The 26,874-nt window shown below is 36.6% G+C and overlaps 1 protein-coding gene across 1 annotated transcript in view; it reads left to right on the top strand.

Moving 5' to 3' along the window:
• The window catches only part of XIRP2 (xin actin binding repeat containing 2), a 28,742-nt gene extending 7,201 nt beyond the window's left edge, over nucleotides 1–21,541 (top strand). The window contains exons 3-8 of the mRNA XM_067298628.1: nucleotides 2,116–2,253; nucleotides 6,861–6,968; nucleotides 7,262–7,334; nucleotides 8,013–8,146; nucleotides 8,878–18,340; nucleotides 21,418–21,541. Of these exons, the coding sequence (XP_067154729.1) occupies nucleotides 2,116–2,253; nucleotides 6,861–6,968; nucleotides 7,262–7,334; nucleotides 8,013–8,146; nucleotides 8,878–18,340; nucleotides 21,418–21,512 (10,011 nt within the window). The 3' untranslated portion in view covers nucleotides 21,513–21,541. The remainder of the gene's footprint in view (nucleotides 1–2,115; nucleotides 2,254–6,860; nucleotides 6,969–7,261; nucleotides 7,335–8,012; nucleotides 8,147–8,877; nucleotides 18,341–21,417) is intronic.
• Nucleotides 21,542–26,874: the final 5,333 nt, after the last annotated feature.

Below are 26,874 nucleotides of genomic sequence, written 5' to 3'. Positions count from 1 at the left end.
TTTCCCCACAACACCTGTGCCAAAGTCAGTGGACAGGCTGGAGGACACTCAAAAAATTAATCAGGGCTGTGTAGTGAGGAAGGCTGTTTGTACTCTTTCTTCATTTTTGATCCAGTTGAAGGATTATGAAGAAAAAGATAAAAGACTGCAGGAAAAGAGTCTTGTGATAACATCAGGTGAATGAAACTAGTGAGATGCTTTTGCATCATGTAATACTGAGTTATTTAAAGCCTAACTTTTCATATTACTCTCCTGACATTCCGGGTACCATACTTTAAAGCAAGAACAGGTTACAACATCTGTGTAAGAAAGATGTACTCGAGTTGGTGGAAACTGACTGAATTCCACCCTAAAATATTTAAAGAACTAGCTAAAGCAATCTCCCAACTATTAACTGAGAGTCTCAGTGTATCTTTAAGAATTCACTGAGAGTCTCTCAATGAGAGACTGGAGAAAAGCAAATACAATGAGCATCTTCAAAAAATGAGGAAAAGAGGATACAGGGATTTACAGGGCTAAATTCAGTATCTGAAAAGGTGCTCAAACACACTGTTGAGATGCACATAGAGAATACTAAAGTGGCAAGAAGCACCCAACATACATTCTTCAAGGACAAAATATATTTGGAAATAAATAGAGCTGTTATTTGTCATGGTGCATTGTGATTTGGGGAACATGCAAAATGAGGGTCTATAAATTTCATTCTGCTTGATATCTCCCTAAATGATTTGGATTAACAGAAAATAGAATTTATATGATTTGTGAATACTACCAAACTGGAAGAGGTTGTGAGTCTTTTGAAAGGTAGAACTTGATTTTCAACTGGTAACTGGCAGTGGTATGAGACTTGAAAGATAGATTTCAAAACAGCAAGTAAAAAACACCATTTAAGAAAGGAATAGTCAAAATGTACAAATACAAAATGACAATAATTAGCTAGATAGCAGTACTGCAAAAAAGAATGAGTGTTATGCTGGACTGTAGATTCAGTAGAGGCTATGACAAAAAATAAGGCCTTGGGATATACGAAGAGGAAGCATTGCATATAAGAGATGGGAGGTAAGTAATTCTGCCCAGCTCAACATGGGAAAAGCCTCACACATGGGCTGTGGAAACTATGTTGGCATTTAAAATTTATCTAGACAAGTATCTTTCAGAAAAAGCATCCATAATCCTGCTTCAGACTAGAAGGATGAGCTATGAACCTCTTGTTGGTCCATTCTATTCCTGCACTGATTTCTAAAGTTTTCTTTAATACTTACACAGAAGGAGGCAGAATTAAATACGCATTTGGGCAAGTCACATTCAGTTCTTCTGTCTTCTGAACACTGGGCTTAGAGCATAAAATTTTCAAGTGCAATTTTGTCTTATACTGCTCCCTCTATTGAATATACCATTTTTGCCATTTTATTACTTTCCTATTTCATTATATTTTCTGTCAGATTCAAGAACTTTAAAATAACAGTTTGCTACCTGAAAAGTCAGGATTATCAAAACAATCTAAATCACTGGAGTCTGAAAAAAGGGGCTGAAATATCTCAAGAAGACGTTTATTCTCATGAGATTTTCAGTTCTTTCTGCTTACTCAGCCTGGAAGGACCAGGAAAAGTCTCTTGCCATGTCTCTAATACTTCTACTGCACTATTCAGTACCTTCTAGAATACCAAAGTGTACACTTTGTGTGTGCATATAAATATCTATATACACACACATAAACTTATTTTCATTTTGAATTAAATTAATGCTAGATTAAAAAACGTAAAATACCAAACTATTCTATCCCAATTTGGATCCATGGCTTACAATGGTTTCTGCTTTTGATGTAAGATGCTATTCTCGAACAAATCTAGGCACATTTTGCAATAAGAATTCTATGGAAATTATTGCAGTGTAGAGGCACTAAAATTGATGTACGGGCCACTAACATATAAAACTCATGTAGCAATTACAGTTCTCTTCAGTAATAGAATCTGAATGCCTAAATAAAAATGTACTTTTGGAATATAATGTTTACAGACTTATTCTCAGATTTACATCTTTATTTGTAAATAGTATTGTTTTAGTTTATAATGACTTATTATTTATACTAGTTGTAGTATACACTATTTATACTAGTATCCAGAGACCCTTCAGGACACTAAAGCCCTCTGCACTGAGTACTATACAGATATTCTTGAGAGGACCAACAGTCCGCATAATGGTGACATTAAACAAATGGAAGAGAATGGAGGACAATGGAAGTCTGAAACACAAGTAAAATGACCATTAGAAACCATTTATGAGCTAGCAGCATGACAACCATCATCCAGTTGACAGTGTTTTCTGAAGCTCACTAACGATAGGCATAGAATAAACAAATATTAATTGAAAAGTGATTCTCGGGCCACAGGAAAAACAATCTTAATAGTTGTCTTTTCACTCCAGCCACCAAAAATTATATTGAGTTCTCTGCTTCTGTCCTCCTACCCTGCACAGCTGAAGAGGAGTTGTTCTCACCTGACAGAATGACGTGTGATTGAGCAGGGACCTGACGTGTTTGCACAAGTTTCAGAATTTTAGATGTAGTGTGTATCTGTTCATTTCATAGCTGTAGTGTCCCATTTCACAACCCACCAAATAGTTATCTCATATTCTATTGGGATGCATACATAGGAATTAAAAGTTATTTGCACAACTCATTTGTTCCAGTACTAGAAAGGATTTGATTTATGTTATTAGTAATTTCCATATCTTTGTTTCCAGACCAGTTGTTTTCAATACATATTATTTATCCTTAGTGCTTAGCAGGTTTTTTAGATGTCCTTTGTTACTGTATGATGTGATTTATATACATTACACAGTATCATTACACCGGTAATGCAAAACAAACAAACAAAAAAATCACTGCTACATCTATTCTAAATGCTATTCATGCTAATATAAACAACATTTAATTAATACTATACAAAATAGTAATAATTATCTAAATCTGATCAGTAGTTTATAAAAGTTGAACTTCACTTTTTTAACAATTATATAGACCTGAGATATTCAGACCAAAAGTAGCAGAAATTCTGAGCATTACCTTTTCATGAGATGATAGCTCCCACAATTACATTGAATTGTTAACTGAATGTAGCTGTGAATTGTTTTCATCCACAAACTTGTCATGTAGTTTTATAATGCAGTTCAGTTTAGCCTTGTAATTAATAAGCACCTTGCTTGATTTAATAATGCATAGTATAGCAGGAATTGCATCTTCCACAGAATCAAACAGAGGGATAAACTACCCACAGGCATAACTGCTAATTAGTATTAAATCTAGACTGTGATCCTCAGCCACAGGCTAGACTGGAAGCAGTGCAGAACAACCTTATCCCGTGGAGACCATCAGATAATTTTATAGAATATTCTCCGAATTCTACATGGTGCACAAAACACATCACAAACTCTAACGGAATAAACTAAACTAATCCTATCTGCCATATCCTACAGTTTGTCATTGCAGAGGAAGGGATGAAACCATGGGTCGTTCTACTCTCCACTTGTTTTGGATAAACTACTCCAGGTTTTTTAGCAGCATTTTACCATCTATAAATGTAATTTCAATCAGCCCTTTTGATACACACAAAAGATGAGAACTTCCAAGTCCCTCTTCCTCCTGCATACCCAGAGCAAGGCCACATTATTATATTGTCAAAATTTGGCCAATAATGTTTAAGCTACACTTTAGACAGCTGTGGTTGTTATATTAAACTATTATCTTTTGCAATATGGCAACTACTTCATAAGCAGTATGAAAGTTACAGCAATAAAACAGCAGTGATGTTCAGATTAGATTTGGTTTCTCACTGCATTAAGCCTAATTATATTCTTTTTTAATACCTCATACCATTTAAAGGACACATAATGACAAAGATCAACATATTTTGTGTCTTATGTATGAGCTTTTCCCATAACAAGAGCTTGACTTACATATCTAAAAAATTCACATTAGAACAGAAAAGTATATATTAAATGAAAAGCATATATATACATGAATATATGAAAAAGCATGTATACATAAAATGAAAATCATACACTACATATACTCATTAAACTGAGAATAGATAGAACAATTTACACCCTATTTGCTGTGAACTGCCTCCCTTCAACTTAGTAGGGCATTCACTCCTAAGTCTCTCATATTGTGTAACACGCTCACAACTGTTACACACACAGCTTCCAAGTGTAAATCATGCTCTACCTGGTACTCCTCAGGCCTCACCTTGACAGTAGGATTAATTTTGAGACTGGTAACCCACAAAATCATTCAGTGGGCCAATAACTAGCAGATTTAGTCTACCTTTTGTTAGTATGATTTTAATCTTCATCTTTCATCTTATAGTTGAACCAGACAATTTTACTGCACAGAGGTGGAACAAAACTCATAAACCCCACAAAGGAGATGCATATAGCTTTTCCATCACAGAGTCCTTGCTGCCTACTATATGGCAGAAATTACAGGTCAGCCAGTGGATGTTCCACTGTACGGATTCAACAGAAATGCTAGCAGAGACACAAGCAACGTAGGCATTCCTTACTTTTGACACTGTCTCCCATAGCATCCTCATAGACAAGCTCAAGAAGTGTGGGTTAGATGAGTGGACAGTGAGGTGGATTGAGAACTGGCTGAATGGCAGAGCTCAGAGAGTTGTGATCAGTGGCACAGAGTCTAGTTGGAGGCCTGTAGCTAGCGGTGTCCCCCAGGGGTCAGTACTGGGTCCAGTCTTGTTCAACTTCTTCATCAATGACCTGGATGAAGGCACAGAGTGCACCCTCAGCAAGTTTGCTGACGATACCAAACTGGGAGGAGTGGCTGATACGCCAGAGGGCTGTGCTGCCATTCAGAGAGACCTGGACAGGCTGGAGAGGTGGGCGGAGAGGAACCTCATGAAGTTCAACAAAGGCAAGTGCAGGGTCCTGCACCTGGGGAGGAATAACCCCTGGCACCAGTACAGGTTGGGGGTTGACCTGCTAGAGAGCAGCTCTGCGGAGAAGGACCTGGGAGTGCTGGTGGACACCAAGTTAAGCATGAGGCAGCAATGTGCTCTTGTGGCCAAGAAGGCCAATGGTATCCTGGGCTGCATCAGGAAGAGTGTTGCCAGCAGGTCGAGGGAGGTGATTCTCCCCCTCTACTCAGCCCTGGTGAGGCCACATCTGGAGTACTGCATCCAGTTCTGGGCTCCCCAGTACAAGAGGGATGTGGCACTACTGGAGCAAGTCCAGCGAAGGGCCACAAAGATGATTAGGGGACTGGAGCATCTCTCTTATGAGGAAAGGCTGAGAGAGCTTGGCCTGTTTAGCCTGGAGAAGAGAAGGCTGAGAGGAGATCTTATCAACGTGTACAAGTATCTGAAGGGAGGGTGTCGAGAGGATGGGACCAGACTCTTTTCAGTGGTGCCGAGCGACAGGATGCGAGGCAATGGGCACAAACTGAAACACAGACGCTTCCATCTGAACATGAGGAAAAACTTTTTCACTGTGAGGGTGACAGAGCACTGGAACAGGTTGCCCAGAGAGGTTGTGGAATCTCCTTCTCTGGAGATATTCAAAACGCGCCTGGATGCAATCCTGTGCAATGTGCTCTAGGTGACGCTGCTTGAGGAGGGGGGTTGGACTAGATGATCTCCAGAGGTCCCTTCCAACCTCAGCGATTCTGTGATTCTGTGAAGATGGAGTAACACCCATAACTGTATTCTTTGTCACTGGATGATTAAGGGAAAGAACTCATTTCTTGTCCCACACTTTGCTGGACTTCAGGGAGGTGCCAGTCTTTGAGCTGCGGGAAACTTGCACCTCTCTTGCTCTGGCTGCCTGTCAGCAGTCTCAGAAACACAGTACTGCCTCCATTAACATTCACTGATCACTTGGGAAGTTCTCGCTGGAGGGACTAGAAGCTCTATTCATTTAAAAGCTCACGTTCAATAGAAACTAATAGGCAAACCTCCTTCTCGCAAAGGAAATATTTAATTTGACACAAGTGAAATGATTTGTTAGATGTCTCCGTGTGCATGTTAGTGTACAAGAGGGAGGAAGAGAGGTAACTGATCTATTAATATCAGTCCTCAGGATTTATTTCTTCTAATCACTGAATATCAAAAAACTCCATGGAAACTGGTAATGGGATGAAACACAGGTTTGGTGACATGCTCTAAATCAGAAAACAAACCACTGGCAGAATCTGGAGTCAAACTAAGCAGAGAAAACCTCAGAAATTAGCTTACACAGACAACTAGAACAGTGCTTTAAATTCTCAACTATGTGCTCAGTATATGCTACAGTTGTCAGACTTCCAAATACAATGGCAGCCCATATATTTCATAGGATCTTCTGGTTAGCCTATGGGTCATGTTTTCCATAAACACAATTCAACATGTATTTTTGCATCTGAAGATCTGTATATCATATATGCAGGAAGTCACCATCTCTAATATAGAGAAATTATTAAATTTACTTTCATGAAGTTGGATTAACCTCATACTTGCGGATAGGAACAAGTTGATGGCACAGCATTTAAAGCCAGAACTAGCTTCCAAATCTCTTCTTCACTTTCCACTCTAATTATATGTTGTACCTATCCATGGTACTTTCAGTATCTGCTGATCAATGTCTGGCTGCACTGCAGTAACAGAAATGACTTTGCAGCTTCTCTGATATTAAAAAAAAAGCCTGTTGCAAATCTTACAGATACAAATATCAATAATTGCATTCTGTTGAAAAATGACTGTTTTAGATTGAACCATTTAAATTATAATTTATTTGTGAAAGCCCTTCACAGCCAAAAAAAAAAATCTAATTTACTATTATCTGTAAATGCAATTATTTTTATTTATCTTTAGGAGATGTCAAGTAGCAGTCAGCGCACAGTATCAAGCAGCAGCAGGGAAACTGAACGCAATGAAATCACCTCCAAAGAAAGTCAAATGGAAGCCCGTCAAACAGAAGAGGTAACTGTGTCAATTAATTATGCCATCAGACAATTTTACCAAGATGCTGTTTTCCTTCTTATTCCATTACCACATAGTATAGCAAGATCTTGATGTTCTGCTGATAGCCTCCCTCATTTGGTAGTACATAATACTTTTTTAAAAGGTGTTTTATAAGTGTTGTTTTAATGTGGTAATTAATTGGATTTCCCATTCAGATTTTCCTTTGATGTAACATTTCAAATACAGTTGGAGAAGAATGGAAAACATATATTGTACTATATCCTGTAGTAAAATGAAGGTTTTGTGCACAGGTTTCTCATCGTGAGCAAGTTACTCATGAGAGAAAAGAGGTTTCTACACTCTTTCAGCACACTGATGAAACAGGTAAGAAGTAGCATGAGAATCTGATCACAAATCAGCAATGGCCAATACCCTTACTCACACAAATGTACCTGCCTTTGCATACAAACATAAAAACATATATTGCTCTGCATTCATCAGTTAATCCTTACTCAGCAAAATATATCCATTGGTATCAATGGGATTTAGGAAACGTTTAGAATTAGGTATACAGAGATGGGTTTTGCATAAGGAGGTGGTTTTAAGTATGTGGGTAGCTGCTTTAAAGAATTGTGTGCTTAAAGAATCATCTGAAAACATACGCAAATGCTAGTCCATGTATGTGCAAAATTTTGGATGATAAAAGGTCAATTTATGGCTAAAATTAATGGCCCTGCAGAATATGAACACCGTGTTCAGACATTACTTCTGTAACTTAGTCCTGATATTAACGGAATTCCTGCATTATGTTAATCCACAGACCTCAGTCAACTTTTAGTCCCGCCATTCACACAATTCAGGCACTGCAAAATGGTAGGTGATAACACATCCCTCAACAGTTATTCTGTGGTTCTCTCTGTGGTTTTCTATTCATGACCAAGTCCAGAGCTCTGCAAGGCTAAGTGTAATTTGTGAGGTGTAACAATGTTTTATAAGTCACCGATGAAGTCAATTTCATAAAATGCAGGATGGAGAAAAAAAATATTATTCTTTCCATTGCAGTAGTCAATGAAGCTATGAATGAAGAGTTCCCAAAGATTTCAACACAGGTTTTAAAGCAGCAGTTTGAAAGGACAGCTCGGGAAAAGGCTGTTCACTCTGACAAGGAGACTGTAACACCTGCAAAGCAAGCAAAGGTCTGTGCTTTTCATAAGAGGAATCATTCTTTATACACCTAAGAAGTGTTGAAGTTAAGATATTGCTCTGTCATCTAATCTGAATTTCTGTTTTGACTATTTGTGATTAAAATGTAACCTATGAAAGTGGTGGGAATATAGAGAGTTTAGAAATCAAGTGCACATTAAGTAATGTAAAGTACATTAGGTAGGTTAGCAAGTATTTATACTATGGGACAAACACAGTTAAAAGTAGAACTTTATAAAACTTTTGCTTTTCCTGTCTTCCTCTGCTGAATGCAGTCTCCTCTTTCTCTATTTTAAATCTGTAAATCTGTATCATTTCTATCCTGTAGTTCTCAGATGCACAGAAAGTATCTGGTACATAAGAAATGAAAATGTGTATAAACCACAGCATAATTTTATATGCTTATAATGCAAAGTCTGCATTAGTTGCAGCAAAGTCCCAAGACTACTAAATCATCATTTTTTTCATTTTGCATGAACTACACATTTCTTTTCACATATATTCTATGGTGCAATAGCACATCCCTTAATTCTAAGGGTTGCTTTTATATTGTTCTGAGCAACCACTGATGGATTGTGTCTTTCCAGTTCCTATTACAATTCTGTTGCTCAGATCCTTGCAGAACTAGGCTTTTGTGAAGAATAAAAACAAAGTTTCTGATCATAGAAATTGATTTATGTTATATATATTCTTTAAAAAAAAATACCAATTTTGTTCCCTAAAGATTGAAAATGGGTACCAGGAAGTTATATGGCCTTCAGCAGTTAGTTGTTCTTCCACTACTACAACTTCAGCAAGTAGACTACATGAAACTTCTACAGCAAGGAAAAAACAGTATGGAACTGCTCCTTCTGCAATGCCTTACACCAGGTCCCCTAAATATGGAAACACAGAAAACTTTCCCACTACTTCCGCACCAGCTCCGTTGGAAATGACAGAGATTTCCCAGTCCCCTGAACCATCCACCTCTCCAACAAAGCCCACTATCCCCAAAGATTTGTACTCAAAGCAAAGAAATTTATATGAATTAAAACGTTTATACAAACATATTCACCCAGAATTAAGAAAGAGCTTAGAAAAAGATTACTTAAATGAGGTTTCTGATATTTTATCTAGTGAATCTGAAGCAAGGAATATAATGTCAGGAGATGTACAGCAGGCTAGATATGTTTTTGAAAACACTATTATCCCTCAGAAATTTACAAGCCCAGAAAAAGAATATTTAGAGTGGGATGAAATCCTAAAAGGTGAGGTTCGGTCTATGAGATGGATCTTTGAGAACCAACCTTTAGATTCAATTAAAGATGACTCTCCAGACCCAGACAAAGTTAGAAGCATTGCAGAGCAAGAAATCATTGCAGGTGGAGATGTTAAATACACAGCCTGGATGTTTGAGACCCAGCCTATTGATGCACTGGGCGCACAGTCTTCAGAATCTGCAGAAACTACGGACAAGACCCCAGAGTTAGCTAGAGGAGATGTCCGCACAGCCACATGGATGTTTGAAACTCAGCCACTGGACTCAATGAATAAAATTTATCATGATGAAGAACAAACATCAGATGAGACTCGTATTAGAGAAATTTCTGGTGGTGATGTAAAAACTGTGAGGTACATGTTTGAAACACAGAGTCTGGATAAACTTGGGCAGCTATACTCAGTGGATGAAGTTAACTTGCTGCAGCTGAGGTCTGAGCTTAAAGAGATTAAAGGAAATGTGAAGAGAAGCATAAAGCATTTTGAAACTCGGCCATTTTATGTTATCAGAGACAACTTAGGTCAAATACTGGAGATTAAAACTGTCTGCCGAGAAGACATTGAAAAAGGGGATGTTAGAACAGCACGCTGGATGTTTGAAACACAGCCTTTAGACATGATTAACAAAGACCCAGTGGAAATTAAAGTTTTACATGGAATCTCTATGGAGGAAAACGTCAAAGGTGGCGTGCACAAGGCAAAATGGTTATTTGAAACACAGCCTTTAGACACTATCAAAGAGGATTCAGAGGAAATGATCACTCAGAAGGAAACTATTTTAGGGACTGATGTTTCCAGAAAGTGCTGGATTTTTGAAACTCAGCCTCTTGATGCTCTAAAAGATAATGATGACACAGCTCGTGCCCCCGCTGAAGAAATAATAGGAGGTGATGTAACTGGTACTAAACATTTATTTGAAACTTTACCAATGGATGCATTAAAGGACAGCCTAGATGCTGGTAAGCTTCAAAAGGTGGTTACTACTGAGGAAGAAAAAGGTGATGTAAGACATCAGAAATGGATTTTTGAGACTAAACCTCTTGAACAGATCAGAGAAGAAAGGAAAGAATTTGTCAGAACTGTAAAGCTTGAAGAAATTGACAGAGGTGATGTGAACAGCTACAAAAATATATTTGAATCAAGCAATTTAAAAAAATACAATGAATCACAAAAAATCCATGTGGAAGGTGAAATGAGAGGAGCTGTAGAGTTGAACAAAGCTCTTTTTGAAACAACTCCTCTCTATGCAATTCAAGACAATCTTGGTAAATATCATGAGGTTAGAACAATTAGGCAAGAAGAAATTTTAAGAGGAGATGTAAGGAGCTGCAGGTGGCTATTTGAAACAAGGCCTCTTGACCAATTTGATGAAAGTGATAAAAAAATCCAAATTATCAAGGGAATATCTTCACAAGAAGTAATTTCTGGTGATGTGAAAACAGCTAAATGGTTGTTTGAAACTCAGCCTCTTGATGCTATTAAACATTTTAGCAGTATGGGAGAAGAAGAAGAAATTGAAGCAGAACAGAGGACAGACATTGTTAAGGGAGATGTAAAAACATGTAGATGGCTTTTTGAAACACAGCCAATGGAATCACTTTATGACAAAGTTGAGGTAGTGACTGACACCGAAGAAATACATAAAGGAGATGTCAAAACCTGTACTCAGCTCTTTGAAACACAGCCTCTTGATGCAATAAAAGATGGTTCAGAAATAACAGAAAAACTACACACTGTGAATCGGGAGGATATTCAAGGAAGTGATGTCCGTACAGCATGTTGCCTTTTTGAAACAGAAAACCTAGAAAATATACAAGGAGAAGAAGGGAAGGAATTAAAACGAATAATGGAAATTCATATTCAGCCTGGGGATGTTTCAACTATGAGGCATAAATTTGAAAGCCACTCATTAGACTCCATAAATTTCAGTTCAGAGGAAGTTCTGGAAAAAATTAAAGCTATTCAAAAACAGGAAATACAGAAAGGAAATGTTCTACATTGCCGATGGCTTTTTGAAAACCACTCGATTGATGCTATAAAAGAAGACCAGGAAGACAGTGCCTCAGTCAGAACTGTAACAGATATAAAGGGGGGGAATGTGAGGAAAAGCTGTTTTATTTTTGAGACTTTCTCTTTGGACCAAATTAGAGATGAATCTGAAAATACCAGCACCAAGAAAACCATTAGTGAAGAGGAAATAACAAAGGGAAATGTTAAAAACTATAGAATGATGTTTGAAAACCAATCACTTTATGCAATTCAGGACAAAGAAGGGAATTATCATGAAGTAACAACAGTTAAAAAGGATGAAGTGATTCATGGAGATGTACGTGGGACAAGGTGGTTGTTTGAAACAAAACCTTTAGATTCTATTAATGAATCAGATAATGTATACATTATTCGAGCTGTCACCCAGGAAGATATTCAGAAAGGAGATGTGAGCTCTGTCAGATACAGATTTGAGACTCAACCATTGGATAAAATTTCAGAAGATGAAAAAATAATAGTGCCCACTATCTGCAGTGTTGAAGGGGCTGATGTGAAGGCCAACAAACGATTGTTTGAGTCTGAAGAGCTAAATAAGGGCACATATATAAGAACAGTGAGTGTCAGTGAGGTCCAGCATGGCAATGTAAAAACTGCCACCTGGTTATTTGAGACACACACTCTAGATGAGATTAGAGCAGAGGGGTCAGAATATAAAGATGTTAAAACAGTCACAAAGGAAGATGTGCAAGAAGGTGATGTTCAGCATGCAGTGTGGCTTTTTGAAAACCAACCTTTGGACTCCATTAAGGAAACTGATGAAACTGAAATAAGAATAGCCAGGGAAGACATTCCACAGGTAGATGTAAAAACAACAACATGGCTTTTTGAAACAACACCTTTCCACGAGTTTAATGAAAGTAAGGTTGAAAAGCAAGAAATTATAGGCAAAAGTATCAAAGAAACTTTAAAGGAACTTTACTCTCAAAAAGTTGTGGAGTCTCATGGAATTATCATTGAGTCAGATGAAATTGGAGATGTCAGAATGGCAAAATATAAACTAATGAATCAAAAGACACCTGAAATACAAAAGGAAGAGATTATTAAAGGGGATCTAGGCAACATAATGATGAACCTGCTGTCCAGAAAAAGCACTACCAAAAAAGAGATTGTAGTAAATGATGATGAAAAAGGCAATGTTAATTTGACCAAAGCTCAGTTACTGAACAGATCAATAGAAGATCATGTTGAAAAAGAAGAGATAGTGAGAGGTGATATACAGCAGGCTATAAAAAATCTGTTTAGTAAGGATAGCTCCATAAAACGAGGAATTTTAATTCAGGAAAATGAGAGAGGTGATATCAACATGACAATATATTCTCTCCTTCACAAAAAGGATGGCAATAAAATCCAACGGGATGAAGTGATAGGTGGTGATGTGAAACGTACCATTCACAGCCTCCTGTCTTCTATAGCAAATAATGAAATATCAGAACGGACTAAAATAGAAGAAAATGAGAGGGGCAATGTTCAGTTTTTCACAACATGCATAGAAGCTGGAGCTCTGGACTATCTGAAACTGTTCCAGACAGGGTCAGATGAAACATTGGCAGTCAAGAAACAAGAGGAAGATGAGGAAATAATTGCTGGTGATGTAGAAGGCACAAAGCTGTTGCTAAAGAAACACAAGTTCCCCATTCAACGTACAGTTGCCGAAACTGACATCATCCCTGGAGATGTGTGTAATGCAGTTAAAAGTTTCACAGCAGAGCCACAGAATACAGCTAGTCATGTACACAAAGAAGAAATTATAAAAGGTGATTTGAAGGCAGCTTTAAATTCCCTCAGCCAGGCCATAAGTCAAACAACAGTTAAAGAAAAGGAAGAAGTTATAAAAGCTGACATCCTGGCAATACTGAAGTCACTTGAAGAAGCAGCTTTTCAACTGAAAGAAGCAGAAAAGCCTGATGTCATACCTGGAGATATTAAGAGGACCATTGAGTCCCTTGAAAAGGCAATAAACACAAAAATTGAAGTTCTGAAAGCAGAAGTTGTTCAGGGAGACCTTGATTCAACATTAAGGTCTTTGAAAGAAGCTCAGCTATCTTTCAAGGGCATAGACAAAGGAGATGTAATCAGCAGAGATACTCAGACTGCTGTGCAAAATGAGCTAGAAATCTGTGCAGTAAAGAAAATGGTACAATCTGGAGAAAGGAGTCATAGAGATATAAAAAGAACTGCCAAACCAGCTTTTAAGCCATCTCAACAATTAGCACATGGTAACATAACCCAAAATCCAGCAAAGTCTGTTAAATCTCACCATGAATGTTACCAGGAAATGCAGGCTAAAAACGAGACTTTTCTGAAAGAAGCTGCAAAGGATACTGGAAAGATACATTTAGATCAAAAACAGAGTACTGAGTCTCTTGGTATTAATAGGAAGCAGATGAATTTACCTAATTCACAACAAAAGAGCACCGAGAAAGTGGAAGAGTCAAGGGGTAAAACCAGAGTCCAGCACAATGGAGAAAAAGACACAAAATCTCTTACTGAACAACATATGAAAAATCAGTCTACCTTCTGTGGAAAAGTTAGGAGAAATGTAAGAACAGAGAAATCAGAAAAATGCAAAGCTCTGAGGAAAGACGGTATGTCCAGCAGCATGCAGTCCATTGGAAAAACAACAGAAAAGAAACAGAATTTATACAGTGAACAAAAAAAAAAAGAATTTTCCAACAGAAACAATCAGGAAGAGATCATAAAAACAGCAGAAATGTCAGTAGATGTTTATAACTCCCAATCCAAAACCACTCAGCAACCAGCGAAGATGGCACCTAGTGAAATTTCTAAAGTGACAGACCACTTTCAAAAGCATGTGCCAAAGAGAGAAACAGAGCAATCTCAGTGTTGTACAGAGATTCTTGCCAGGAAAGAAATGAACACTGACCAAAAGCAACATGTAGTATCTATGACAGCAGGACAGAGTATAAAAGACAAACAAAAAGTAAAACTCACACAAGAAACACATAGTAATTTTAAAGAAACTGAGAGCAGGAAAAGGACTGATATTCATCAGCAAAATAAGAAACCAGTAGGACAGTTTACTGGAAAGACTAAAATGGAAGCTACTAAATCAGAGGCTCAATTTTCTGTAAAAACTCCTCTGAATCAAGCCAAGAATGTAATGGAAAAAGACATAACAGAAATGGATTCCCTATTCCCTCCTCCACCATCACTTCCCCCATCACCACCACCTTCAGTTACATCTTCTGAAAGTGAATTTCCTCTGCCTCCTCCACCACCTCCTTTAACATCTGATAAACAGATGTTTCTTTCACCATCATCACCTAGAGAAATGATCAAAGCTGAGTTTGATCATTTTCCTCCTCCTCCACCATCGCTACCAATAGATGACAAATCTGAAAGTGAGTTCCTGTCTGGTCTCCCTCTCCCACCACCTCCCCCACATCTTGTGATTCCTCCTACAATGCAACCAAAGGAAAAGAAAAAACATATTCCTAAATATCCAGAAGAGTCACTGCCTCATTCAGAGCAAACTCATGCCAGTACTAAAGTGGCAGGTAAATCTATTGGTGTAGCATCATCACAAAAGCTCATCAAAATGGAGCCCTCAAGGGGCCTGGAAGGACTTGAGTCAAAAATGCCTCCTAAATTTGAACCAACAGTCCTTCAGATGCGCACAGAAACTGATATCACCAAAATTTTGGCAGAAAGTAAAAAGTCTGAAACTCTGATGAATGCGGTTAATCATGAACAGAAACAAGAGAGCAGTCATACAAGAACAGAGAAAGGAAGACGACTATCCTCTGTAGCAGAAATGGCTAATCATTTACCCAAGGCTCAGGAAGAAATATTACCGGTCCAGAAAAAAAAGATTTTTCCAGTGATGAAATCTCCTTCCGTTCCTTCAGAGAATGGAACACAAATAAAACCCAAGCCTTATATTCGAAAATTTAAAACTCCATTAATGATAGCTGAAGAAAAATACAGACAGCAAAAGGAAGAGATAGAGAAAACAGAAGTCAAAAGTTTTTGCTGTGAGTCAGCCAAAACAAGCAACAAGGTTCAAGGAAGTCCAGCTGAAACGTCATTACAAAAATCAAACAAGCAAGATCAAGGTCCTGCACAAGGTGCAGCAGCCCCTGTAATGCCACAGAAAATTACAATTTCTGATTCTGATTTTCATGTCAATTTACAAGCAACAGGATTCAGAGGTGATAAAAAGCTATGTGCATCATTAGCTGTATCATCAGCCACCGAGCAGCTTCAGAAAGTTTTAGAAGCCTCAGCAGAAGATCATAGTAGTAAAAAAGTACTACCAGGTACAAAACATAATGTATCATGTCAAATAGAAAAAGTCCATCCAGATCAGACATTACATAAGCCTGAGCAGCTGAAGAATGTGGAACAATTGTGCAAGCCTCAAAATAAAATCACTCCCCCTACATTCAAAGTTAAAACTATTAAGCTTCCCATTGTAGAGCAGAGCTTACAGGAAACTCATAAAGATTCTGAAATACACCAAAACCAGCAGGGAACTAATGTTCAAAATGTTTTCACGCAACACAATCAGAAGAAGCAGAGAGAAGACATAAGCCTTACCATTAAGAAAAAAGAAAGAATTGCAAAGCAGGATCACCAAGAACACATTAATGGGAATGTGCTAGCTGAAAAAACACATTTAAAATGTACAGAAAACATGCAAGAATTACAGAAACAGGACTTCAGTCAAATGAAACAACAATTAGTTAGTGAAAAGGAAACAAGAAAAGGAGAATCCAGACATGAGAAAATCTTGCTGAGAAAAGAAATAAATCAGGCCCATGTACCAATTCATCCACAGAAAGACATGGTAACAATTCAGAAAAAACAAGAGCAGCCTAAGATTAAACCAGCAGTGAAAGCAGTCAAGGGAAAAGTAACTGACAGACAGCATGACTCACAGACCCAAATTACTGAACAAAAGAATGTGTGCGTTTCTGAGAGTAGAGTCCAAAAAAAAAATGTGTCCCAGGAATATAATAGTCTGCAAGAAAATACACGTGTGAAAGACAAAGGCATACAAGTAAAAGAAGGCCTCCTAAAGACAAAAGATCCAAAACAAGAAATTACGCACAAAAAATCTTTATATTCTTCTTCACCACCGCATACTGAGGAAAAACATGCAGTAGATATATTAGATATTTTGAGAAAAAGAGAGGAACTGCAGCAAGTTTTGTGCAGGGTGAAACAGTTCGAAGATGAGCCAAATAAAAATGGTCTAAAAACATTTAAGACATTTTTAAATATTATCCCTGTCTGGCTAATAGATCAAGAAAGAAAGAAAAATATAGCTCATATTGTAACAGAAAACAATTTTGAAAAAATGAAAGAAGAATTATCTGATATTAAAGATCAAGCAATCAAAATGCTTGCCTCATGTGAAGATTCAATCCAAACTGCTGTGTCCTCAAGAACAGTGAAATCCAGAAATAACAGCACTACTTATCAAGGCCCTTCCCAGAAGATATCAGGAATTACTATTGGCTCCAATAAAAAAGACTTGCATAAAACCACGGGCTCTATTAAAGAAGAAACAGTGCATCATGAAGCTAAACAGCAGTCCAGTGGATTTAGACAGACAGAATCCAGATCTTCTCCAGCACTAAGAATGCGATCACCATCTCCTACTTACATAACAATTGAGTCTAGAAGGACAGACCCTCCTCTAAGGGAGACACCCTCTTCCCCTACGCAAAGAGAAGGAACTTTGTTTCCTCTACCACCCCACAGATCTGCAACACCAAAAGCTAGAATTCAACAGCCACTGTCTTCTCCCTCTTCTCCAAGGAGCCAAGCTGAGCAACTGGCTAAGCTGAAAGACACCACAGCAAAATTATCACAAGGCGCAACACAGCATCGAGCTGTAAATCCACTTCCGATTGTAGAAAAAAGATCAGAAATCGTTAAATCTCCTGCAACACTTCGCCGACAAATTAAGATTGAAATGCATGCTAGGAAGCCTTTATCCTCAGTAACTCCACCTGTATATGAATCTCAAATAACTGCTGGTACAGTAAAAAATACAGAAGAAGCACAAGAAAAAAGTAGAAAAGCAGAGAAGAACAAAGACTACTTGTGCCAAGACCGATTAAACATTCCAGAACACTTACAGTCTCTGAGTGAAAGTTTAGATTCCATCTCAGTGACACAAAAATTTGAGAGTCCTAGGATTGATCAGCCAGGGCTTATTCATAGGTTTGAAGCATCAGAGACAGTAACACACACACAAAATGAGCCAACTACAGTAGTTGAGAGGTTAAGTAATGAAGGTGCATATGAAAAGGATAAGTTATTAGGAAAATTTGAGGACAAATCCATATTTGAAGTTAAGTCAATGACAAGAGATTTCAAAAGTGGTGAAGTGAATAGCAAAATAAAGGAGAGAACACACATATTTAACCAAGATGAATTTGGTATGGACAGCCAAAGACAGAAAGCTAATTTCCAAAACTCTTCTTGCTGGCAGCTAAGAGAATCAAAACAAGATATATCTTATAAACCAGGGCAATGCGAAGATAAAGAACAGTCATTTCAACCTGCAACATGTTTGGAAGCCAAGTTCCATAATGAATATTCTTCTGATAGGGATACATTAATAAACACAGTAGTTGAATCAAGAACTGCTACCTCAACTTCACAAAATGTTGATGGTGTGCAGTCAGGATTTGGCTTCAAGCATGCCCCCCCAACATATGAAGATGTTATCTCAGGACACATTCTGGATATTTCTACTGCTGATTCACCAGAAGAACTACTGAGAAATTTTCAGAAGACATGGCAAGAGAGTGCACAAGTTTTTAAAAGTCTTGGTTACACTGTCTCAGATACTTCTGAAACTGAAGTGAGAAGCAGCTTCCATGAGGAAGCAGAATATTTCAGTGGTAAATAAGCATGCAAAGTGTGAAGAAACTAAAACAATTTTAGGCATTATCATTCACCATCAGTGTGTTGTGCAGTAATGAATAACGTGTTTATAATCAAAGGGTGAAATAACATAAAACTAACAAACTTTTCTTAACTTTTGCTGTCTGTCTCTCCTCTTGTCTCAGCAATCTTTTACCATCTTCCCTTTCCAAGGGCATCTCCTTTGAGTGATGTGCTGAATGTGTGCCTAACAAATACTGACATGTTGAGTTTTGAGGCCTTTTTTGCTAAGGTAAATACTGTATTTGAACTGGTACCATAAAAGATTACATAAAATCATTACTATTGTATTTGAGAAATACTAACATATTAGAAAATGTGCACAGTATGCATCTGGTTTTTAATCCTTGCAAATAATGCAACATGCTCTTAACTGAGATAGTGTTGCCTGTATAATATAGCCATAAAGATAATGTTCATTTTTATACAGAACTGTTTTTATTTTATTAAAGCACAAGATGTGAATTATAACAAAATGAACTATGTTTGGATGGGCTTCCTATTTGAGTAAAATTACTGAAACAGTTTACAAAATACCATGCAATTTTAAAAAAATTTTCATACTTCCTGCTGGATGATTTTACCTGTTGATACAGCCCTAGTCTGAATTAAGGCAGCAAACCCATGTATTATCTGATGCCTGAGTATAGGTCTCACATTACTAAGGAGTTGAGCCACACTCACTGAATTCCCTTCAAAAAAACCGAGCCTGTTTATTTTTTCATATTGAAGTATATGAAAATAGAACATATACTCTTTTCTCATGGTGCATGTATTACATGAAAAATGATATTAAAATAGTATTTAGATTACAAAGGCACTTGAAAATTAGAAAATATTACACTTGCCATTACTTGATGAACCTTCATATTTTCCCTTTGTGCATCTACTCTGAGCACTGAATATGGATGGGATCCTGTGGGAAAACCAGATGTCACCACAGCTTTGAATTAGCCGTTTGCAATACATGAACAGAATACAGATGCTTGACCAGTAATGAAAATGGCAGAACAAAGCTAATTAGTGCCTTACCTGCATGACTTCTAAATAGCAGGCTTGAATTTGGGTCCCCAGCTCTGTGCCCTGTGAAAAGAAGGGTGCTACCTGTGCTCATGCTAGAAGATAAAAGCAGAGTTAAGCAGGAGTAGCTTGTAATACTGTAAAACGAAGAACAGTCTGACTGTGGTCCAGCAAAAGACGTTAAGCACAGAGTTCATGTTACGATCTTAAAGCCAGTAGGAATAACCAGTACCAGTAGAAATACTCAGTTCCCTGTAGGATCAAGCTTCTATGTGTCATTTTGGATATCTTCTATCTGGTAAATATTGACAATTTTAAATAATAGACCAGCCTTATCCCAAATGATTTTCTAGAACTGTTCACATGATTAATTTTCACAAAGATGAGTATTTGGTTCCACTATTCAGTCCTGGAAGCTCCTTTGGGATAAACCTCCCTAAACCCCAACAAAGTGACCTTTACCTTTTCTTTTCTATTGACTGTCGCCTTTCAAGGCACAACACTCGCAACCAGCTATCCAACTAAAGTGTGACAGTGTACCAGTGAGACAGTTTTCCAGGAGACATCTGCCTTCTTTTTTGTCCTCCCAATTACCTTATAACTTTCTATATTATCACAAAGCTTGATTCTTTTCTCTTCTCCCTCTTTACACTCAGAATACTTCCGCACCTAAGAATATTAATTTAAGTGAATCCTTATGGTTAGCTGACACAACCAATCTCAACAACAACAACAAGATCTATGCTTAGACAACCAGGAGACATGTAGAAATGTTGGTTAGATTTCAACATCTGCCCAACCCCAGTTTGTCAGTCCATTTTGAAACTAAATTGAACCTAAATTCCAAGATTTCTATTTCATGACCAACAATTCTTTTGGGTTTTTTTGCTTTTGCTAGTGGTTATTTTTTTACAAGTTCTAGATTATTCTGAAGATATTTAATTTCTCTTTTAGTATTTTTCACAGCTCTCATTATGGATAGTAGAGACATGTGGTAACTACAGCTGTAGTTATAAAATCGACACCGCTTTTCTGTCTTGATTTATGAATTGCTATAAAATCAATACCAGCCGACAAACTGAAAATAGATACAATGCTGTAATGGACCAAATTTTCTACTGATGTCAAGGGGCATTCTCTGCTGGTGTCAGTGAAGATGTATCTATTTCAACAGTGATTTGGTCCACTCTTTGTATTTGCCTGCTATACAGTTTTCATAGCAATTCATAAATCAAGACAGAAAAGCAGCATAGCCCAACTGATTGTCCATTATCTCCTTCTCTCTTCTGCCCCTTACTGGTATGGAATAAACCTTCTGTGTGTGCTTTCTAGTTTAGAGAAAACTAGTTTCCATTATAATTAATTATGCTTCATAAAAGAAAGACTTTGATATAGTTAGCTAATATTTTGACTGTAGCTAACTCAGTCTTGAAAATTAACAGAACAATCAGGTCTCAAACTTAAAATTGCAAAAATCACATATGATTATGTCCATAGCATATCTAAATCATATGAGCGTACAGTTTGCAGGTTACCACACAAGTGGAGCTCTTCAATGTCCTTTTGGCATGATTAAGCAAAGCTTCCTCATCAGAATTTCAAGCATCTGCCCCCTGATTATGTATCTCTAAATCATACTGTAGATTCACAGATTATACATACATTAACTCAGTTACACTTATATTAATAAACCTTTTATTATTTTATCTCATTTCACAAAATAAATATTTATTAAGAATAAATGGGAAATATTGTGCATGAGATAGTGAAGTCCTTTCAAATGTATGGATTTCTGAAAAGGAAAAGGCGAGTACTTTTTCACTTTCAAAGTATTACTGTTAATTACAAAAATGGAACCCTAAAATTGATAGCTATCAGTACATGGATAAATAGAAGAAAACTACAACTCTGAGTGTAGCAAAACATATTTAACATGGACTGATAAAACTAAATCATAATATTTGGCTACAGACTTTTTAATATCTATAACATAACTTTTTAATTTTGATTCTAGAAACTGCAGCTTCAGGAAAAGGAAATATGCACACTTTGTCAACAGAGAGTTTACCCAGTGGAATGCCTAGTTGCCGACAAGCAGAATTTTCATAAATCATGTTTCCGATGTCACCACTGTGGCAGTAAATTAAGGTAAGAACTAACGGCATATTAATTCATGGAAAATCTGCATCTGAATATAAATAGAGTTGGTGATGTTATTTTCAACTGGACTATTCAGCCTATAGGATGTTGGGTTGACTGGGAAGTGACCTGGATTCCCCTTCTCTTCTCTGCTACTGACCTCTGCTCTATGCCTTGGAACAAGTCCTTTAAATTCTCTAAAGAAAGGCTTAATCCAAGTACCTTCTGAATTCTTGTGCATAGTATTTCTTCCTACTGGCTATTGCAGACCTTCAGGAGAGCTCATAAACAGGAAGCAGGAGACCCAGAAACTTGGCTGAAATTTAAGACATCTGAATGTAGGCCAAATTTTGTCTCATTTCTCATAAAATGAACGATGACAGTTCTCTGCCTTAGCAAAGCACTCTTGCAACCTTTATATGAAATGTAACATTTATTGCTGTGATTATCACACTGGAAAAGCTAGCAGTTCTTATCTTAAAACCTCTGAGGTTAGTTACACAAATTTCCTTGACTTCATTTGGGAGCAGAATTCAAATCTAACTGAACACAAGTGTGGCTGAATCTTACAATTCAGTACAAAGGCTACAGAAAACTGGCACTGTACAACATATTTTCTCCTATTTTGTAGAAAAATAGAGGCTTCAGTCTTCAATGCTATGAGAGGGAAAAAAAAAAAAAACAGCCCCAAAGTGCTGTAGAACATTCCTATTTGAAGCTTCTGTTGTGCAATAAGTGAGTAAGTTTATGTTCTCCCTAAAATCCCAAAAGTATGACTCTTCTCCTTCGAGAAACTGGTTAATTTAGAAATTGTAAGGGAATTTGCAAATAAAAGTTTTAAATACTGTTTTCTTTTCTGTTTAGAATTGTGCAGTACATTGAATTTTCTCTCTTTTTACTCCTTCCTTCTTTATACATACTGTCACGTAGGGGTACTTGAAATGCCAAGTAAAGTGTCAAATTCATGATAGATTTATGATTTCTAGAAGTGTAAAACAAATTTTTTTCTATTTGGCAGCTTGGGAAATTATGCATCTCTCCATGGACAAATATACTGTAAACCTCATTTTAGGCAACTTTTCAAATCTAAAGGAAATTATGATGAAGGTTTTGGACACAAGCAACATAAAGAATTATGGAATTCTAAAGATCAGCATGGTTCAGTTGGCAATATTCACACTGAAGAAATAAATCCCATTAATGGTACACGTGTTGAACCAAAACTAATTACAGAAATTGATCAAGACTTGTACTCAGGTACTGAATATATCCATCCTGAGATTTTGGATGATCATTTGAAAAGATCCACAGAAAGAGGTAAATTAAAAATTACATGGCCTCCCTCAACAGATGATGCAACACCTAAGAAAACATTTTCTATTGAAGAAATGGCTAAAGTGAATAAGCCAAAGTGGCCCCCGGAAGGTTTTGCTCAAGACGATTCTAGTTTACATGCAAATAAACCTCTGGGCAATAAAAAGGAACCTCAGAAAGAAAATGTCCATAGTGATCTCAGAGAGCAAAAGAAAAATGACATTGCGGATGCACAACAAAATCAACACTCATCCTTTAGCTCTGTGTCTGAAAAAGAAGCTAGAAGTGTCTGTGAAAGAAAGATAAATGGAGCAGGCAATAAGGAAAAAGATGAGGAAACTGAGAATGTGCAAGATAAGCTGAATAAAACAGGAGGATCACAGATTAGGAAGGAAAGTGTTAAGGATATTAATGAAGGTGTGCACAGTGCGGAGAAGGAGAGAGAGAAAAAAATTAATGAAACTTATGATGTAGAAGTTGTACAGGTTACTAACATTGATGATGAAACTGTACAAAAGAATCATAAACAGTTCAGCTTGAATAATAATACTAATAATAATAATAATTACACCACTTTTTCACATATGAACATTTGTAGCCAGGAAACATGTCTCTCAGCTATGTCTAACCCAATGACAAAATTAAGCCATGAAATTTTCACTGCATCTCAGCATGCATTTGAAAAGCTGGAAAATCAGTCTGGAAATGAAGAAATATTTGAGATATATGAATCTCAAGAGAGCTATTCTAGTGATACTGTAACTGTTTCACTGGATGAACAGAACTCCAAAGATAAGGATGCTGTTACCTCTAATAGTCTTGTTCAATTCCATAAAGATGCCACTTGTCAGAAATCTTGTACTAGTACCACATTAGTTTTAAAGGAGGCCACTAATACAACATCCCCTATTGATATGGAGTTGGTATGCACTGGGGAAGAATCAGAGCATGACAAAAATATAAATACTATTTTATCTGACACTGTGAAAACATCTTCTTTTCTTAATAAAGACAGCCTGGTTTTAAATGTTGGTCTATTAGATTCTGTAGACATAACTAAAAATTCTTCCAGCCCATATTCAAAAGAACATGGGAATTATGATCTGGCACTGAATGATATTAACGTCTGTCAAGAAGATGAAATAATCAAAGTGTCAGAGAATGACATAAGCGCAAGTTCAGATTTACTGAGCTCAAGACATTCAGCTGTTCCATCATCCCAAGGAGAGAAAGTTAAGTCTCAACAGCTCACTGTAGAGGAGCAAATTAAAAGAAACAGATTCTATGATGAAAATGAATAAAACAGCTAAGTGATAAGCTACAATTGTCACATGTGGTAAAGTGTTATTTACGTCTGCACTTAATGGTTTAGACATTTATTCAGTCCAGTTATTTTATAGTCCTTCTTAAAGAACTTAATATCCAAAGATTGTATATGAGGATTTGTATTATATACTGTCAATTACTCAGACTTTACTTACTTAGTTTACACTTACAGCAAGGAAGAGGCAAAAATGAGCACTTTTTTCCAGTCTGTTATGAAAACAACCTGTACTTCTATGGTCAACAACTTGTATTTCTATGTTGCAAGAAACAATATGACTGTCCTGCTGAAACATAGTAATTCAATTTTATTCTTTATCATTTGTAACAAATTAAGAGGTGAAGCACCTGGTGTGCACAAAATGATGAAAAATATTTCAACAACTATTTTTTTCATTTATTATTATTATCGTAACTAAATGAGCTGTTGCTCCATGACATTTTATGTACATTTGTTTTGTTAGCTTACACTAGAGGATTTTTTTTTTTTTTTTTGGCAATATCATGCAGTAGGTAGCTTGAAATGGACTAGTTATTGAATAGTAACCAAAACTGGTTGGCAAGTAGTACTGTTTTGCTATATACCTAGAATTACTATGGCATTCTATTGCATGACAGAAAAGAAAAGTGTGTAAATTTTAAAGCAAATAGCATAAAAAAGAGCATCACAGTCAGAACTGGAACAATGCTCAAGATTTGGGAAAACTGGGCAACTAAGACCAGTGATTGTTTTAATAACTAATTCAAAATAATTTTAAATGAAGCAGCTCCCCAGTTTCATATTTAAACCTGTAAAAACTTATGCCGATTTAGCACTGTTTGGATTATTATCTATTTGCTCTCTTAACATTATTCTAGCTTGCATGAAACAGCAACATACCATTTAACTGTTGACAATGCATAATAAAAAAGCACTTCACAACATGTATTTTGTGAAGTTTTTTTTTATGAATATACACATATGGTTTTCCTTAAACAGTTTGTGAATTCTTCACTTTAATCTAAGTTTATCAGAGTAAAAACAAAGGAAAATGAAAATACGGTTTTCAAAATTATTTCTAAACTACCTGACAGAGATAGCTGTTTGGAATAAGTTAGTTAGGATAGGCTGACATTAAAATCTTTAAGAAATTACTGTGCAGATTTCCAGAACAAAATACCTGCTGCAGTACGACACGTTGCCCAAAGGAAAGCAATTGTGGGTGGTTGGGATATCCGCTTATGATTCTTCATCTATATAGAAACACCTATATAGAATATGCAGGCAGAAAAGCTAGATACACTATTTCTCTTTCACGAGAATACTTTGGAGGGTGAAGCCTCCTCTTTTTGCATCATGCTTCACTCCTCTGTAGTATTCTTATGAAATGTAAGAAGTATAGGAAAGATCTCTTAAAATAAATGTTACCAGAAGTATAATTAGCTTTCACAGAAGGCACTTAGATACCACTGTGTTAAATAATCTTGTAAAAAGGCATTAGCCTATAGATCATGGTGAAGTGAACCTGCTGACAGGTACATATGAACAACAGAACACGAGAAATCCCTACTCTATTCAATTTAATGACAGAAATCTTACTGGCTTCCCACTTACCTTACTCAGTTTGTTTTCATGCAAACTCTTACACACAGCAACTCACTACAGTCATTAATGTTTGTTTGAGAAAATTCTCACCAAAGATATTAGCATTTAGCTAGATCAGTTATAATTATGATAAATGATAAAAACCAAGAAGTTTTGTAAATAGAACTAAATGACTTTTCTTCCTTTGAGTTACTAAGGTAACTAAAAATAATATCAACAAAAAATTGCTGCTAAAACAACAAAACATTTCTCAGAAAATACAAACCTTAACAAAATGAATGGAATTATCTAAAATATTTAGAGCTCCAAATGGACTAATCTTTCAAATCTCCACCTTTCTCCACTATCATTTATTAGATATAAGGTCAGTTTTGACTATGTTAGATAGCAATAAAGAACAATCTCTTGAGTGTGCAGTGGTATATGTGCATCTACATGCACATATATAGGTGTGATCATGTGAAAGTCAATTGTTCAAGTAAAAAGCTAATAAAGTTGCAACCTTTGTACTATAGTCCTGTGCCAATTTTCATTCTCCAGAATATTCTGATCAAATTAAACTTGTATGCTAAAATTTAGAGGAGCAACAGACATCAATTATAATAAAAACTCATTTTTTTGCACTAAAAAATTAATACCTATATTAGAAAATAACCTTATGAAATACCAAACTTCCTGCTTCTGTTAAACAAAATAAGGACAACACCAAAAATAATTCAAAGAAAAAGTAAGTTCGCTATGGCCAGCAAGAGACTCAAATAAAGGATTTAATGAAATAGCATAGGGAAATATTTATTCAGAGGGAATAATGCATAGAGTCAACATATAGAAATGACATACCACATGGGGCTAACCTTCCTGGCTATTCTGTGATCAGGATTCTGCTTAGCAAGGAACACAGATGTGCAGAGCCTTCCTCAAGTAGATTCATTAGCTTTGCGCTATCTTCTCTCAGTGGCTGGACTTTTTCTTGTCTCTAGTAGTGAGGATGAATATTAAGTAAAAAATTAAATGATACCATGTGATTATTTCTTTGATACCCAAGCCAAGTTTCCCATCATACTGTATCGGAATTCTTACACAAAGCATAAGGATAGCACCCTGCAAACC

This window comes from Apteryx mantelli, chromosome 6 (assembly GCF_036417845.1).
Source record: "Apteryx mantelli isolate bAptMan1 chromosome 6, bAptMan1.hap1, whole genome shotgun sequence".
NCBI classification, from domain to species: domain Eukaryota; kingdom Metazoa; phylum Chordata; class Aves; order Apterygiformes; family Apterygidae; genus Apteryx; species Apteryx mantelli.
The sequence above is the reverse complement of the archived record's forward strand: the minus strand, read 5'-3'. Positions and strand labels throughout refer to the sequence as shown.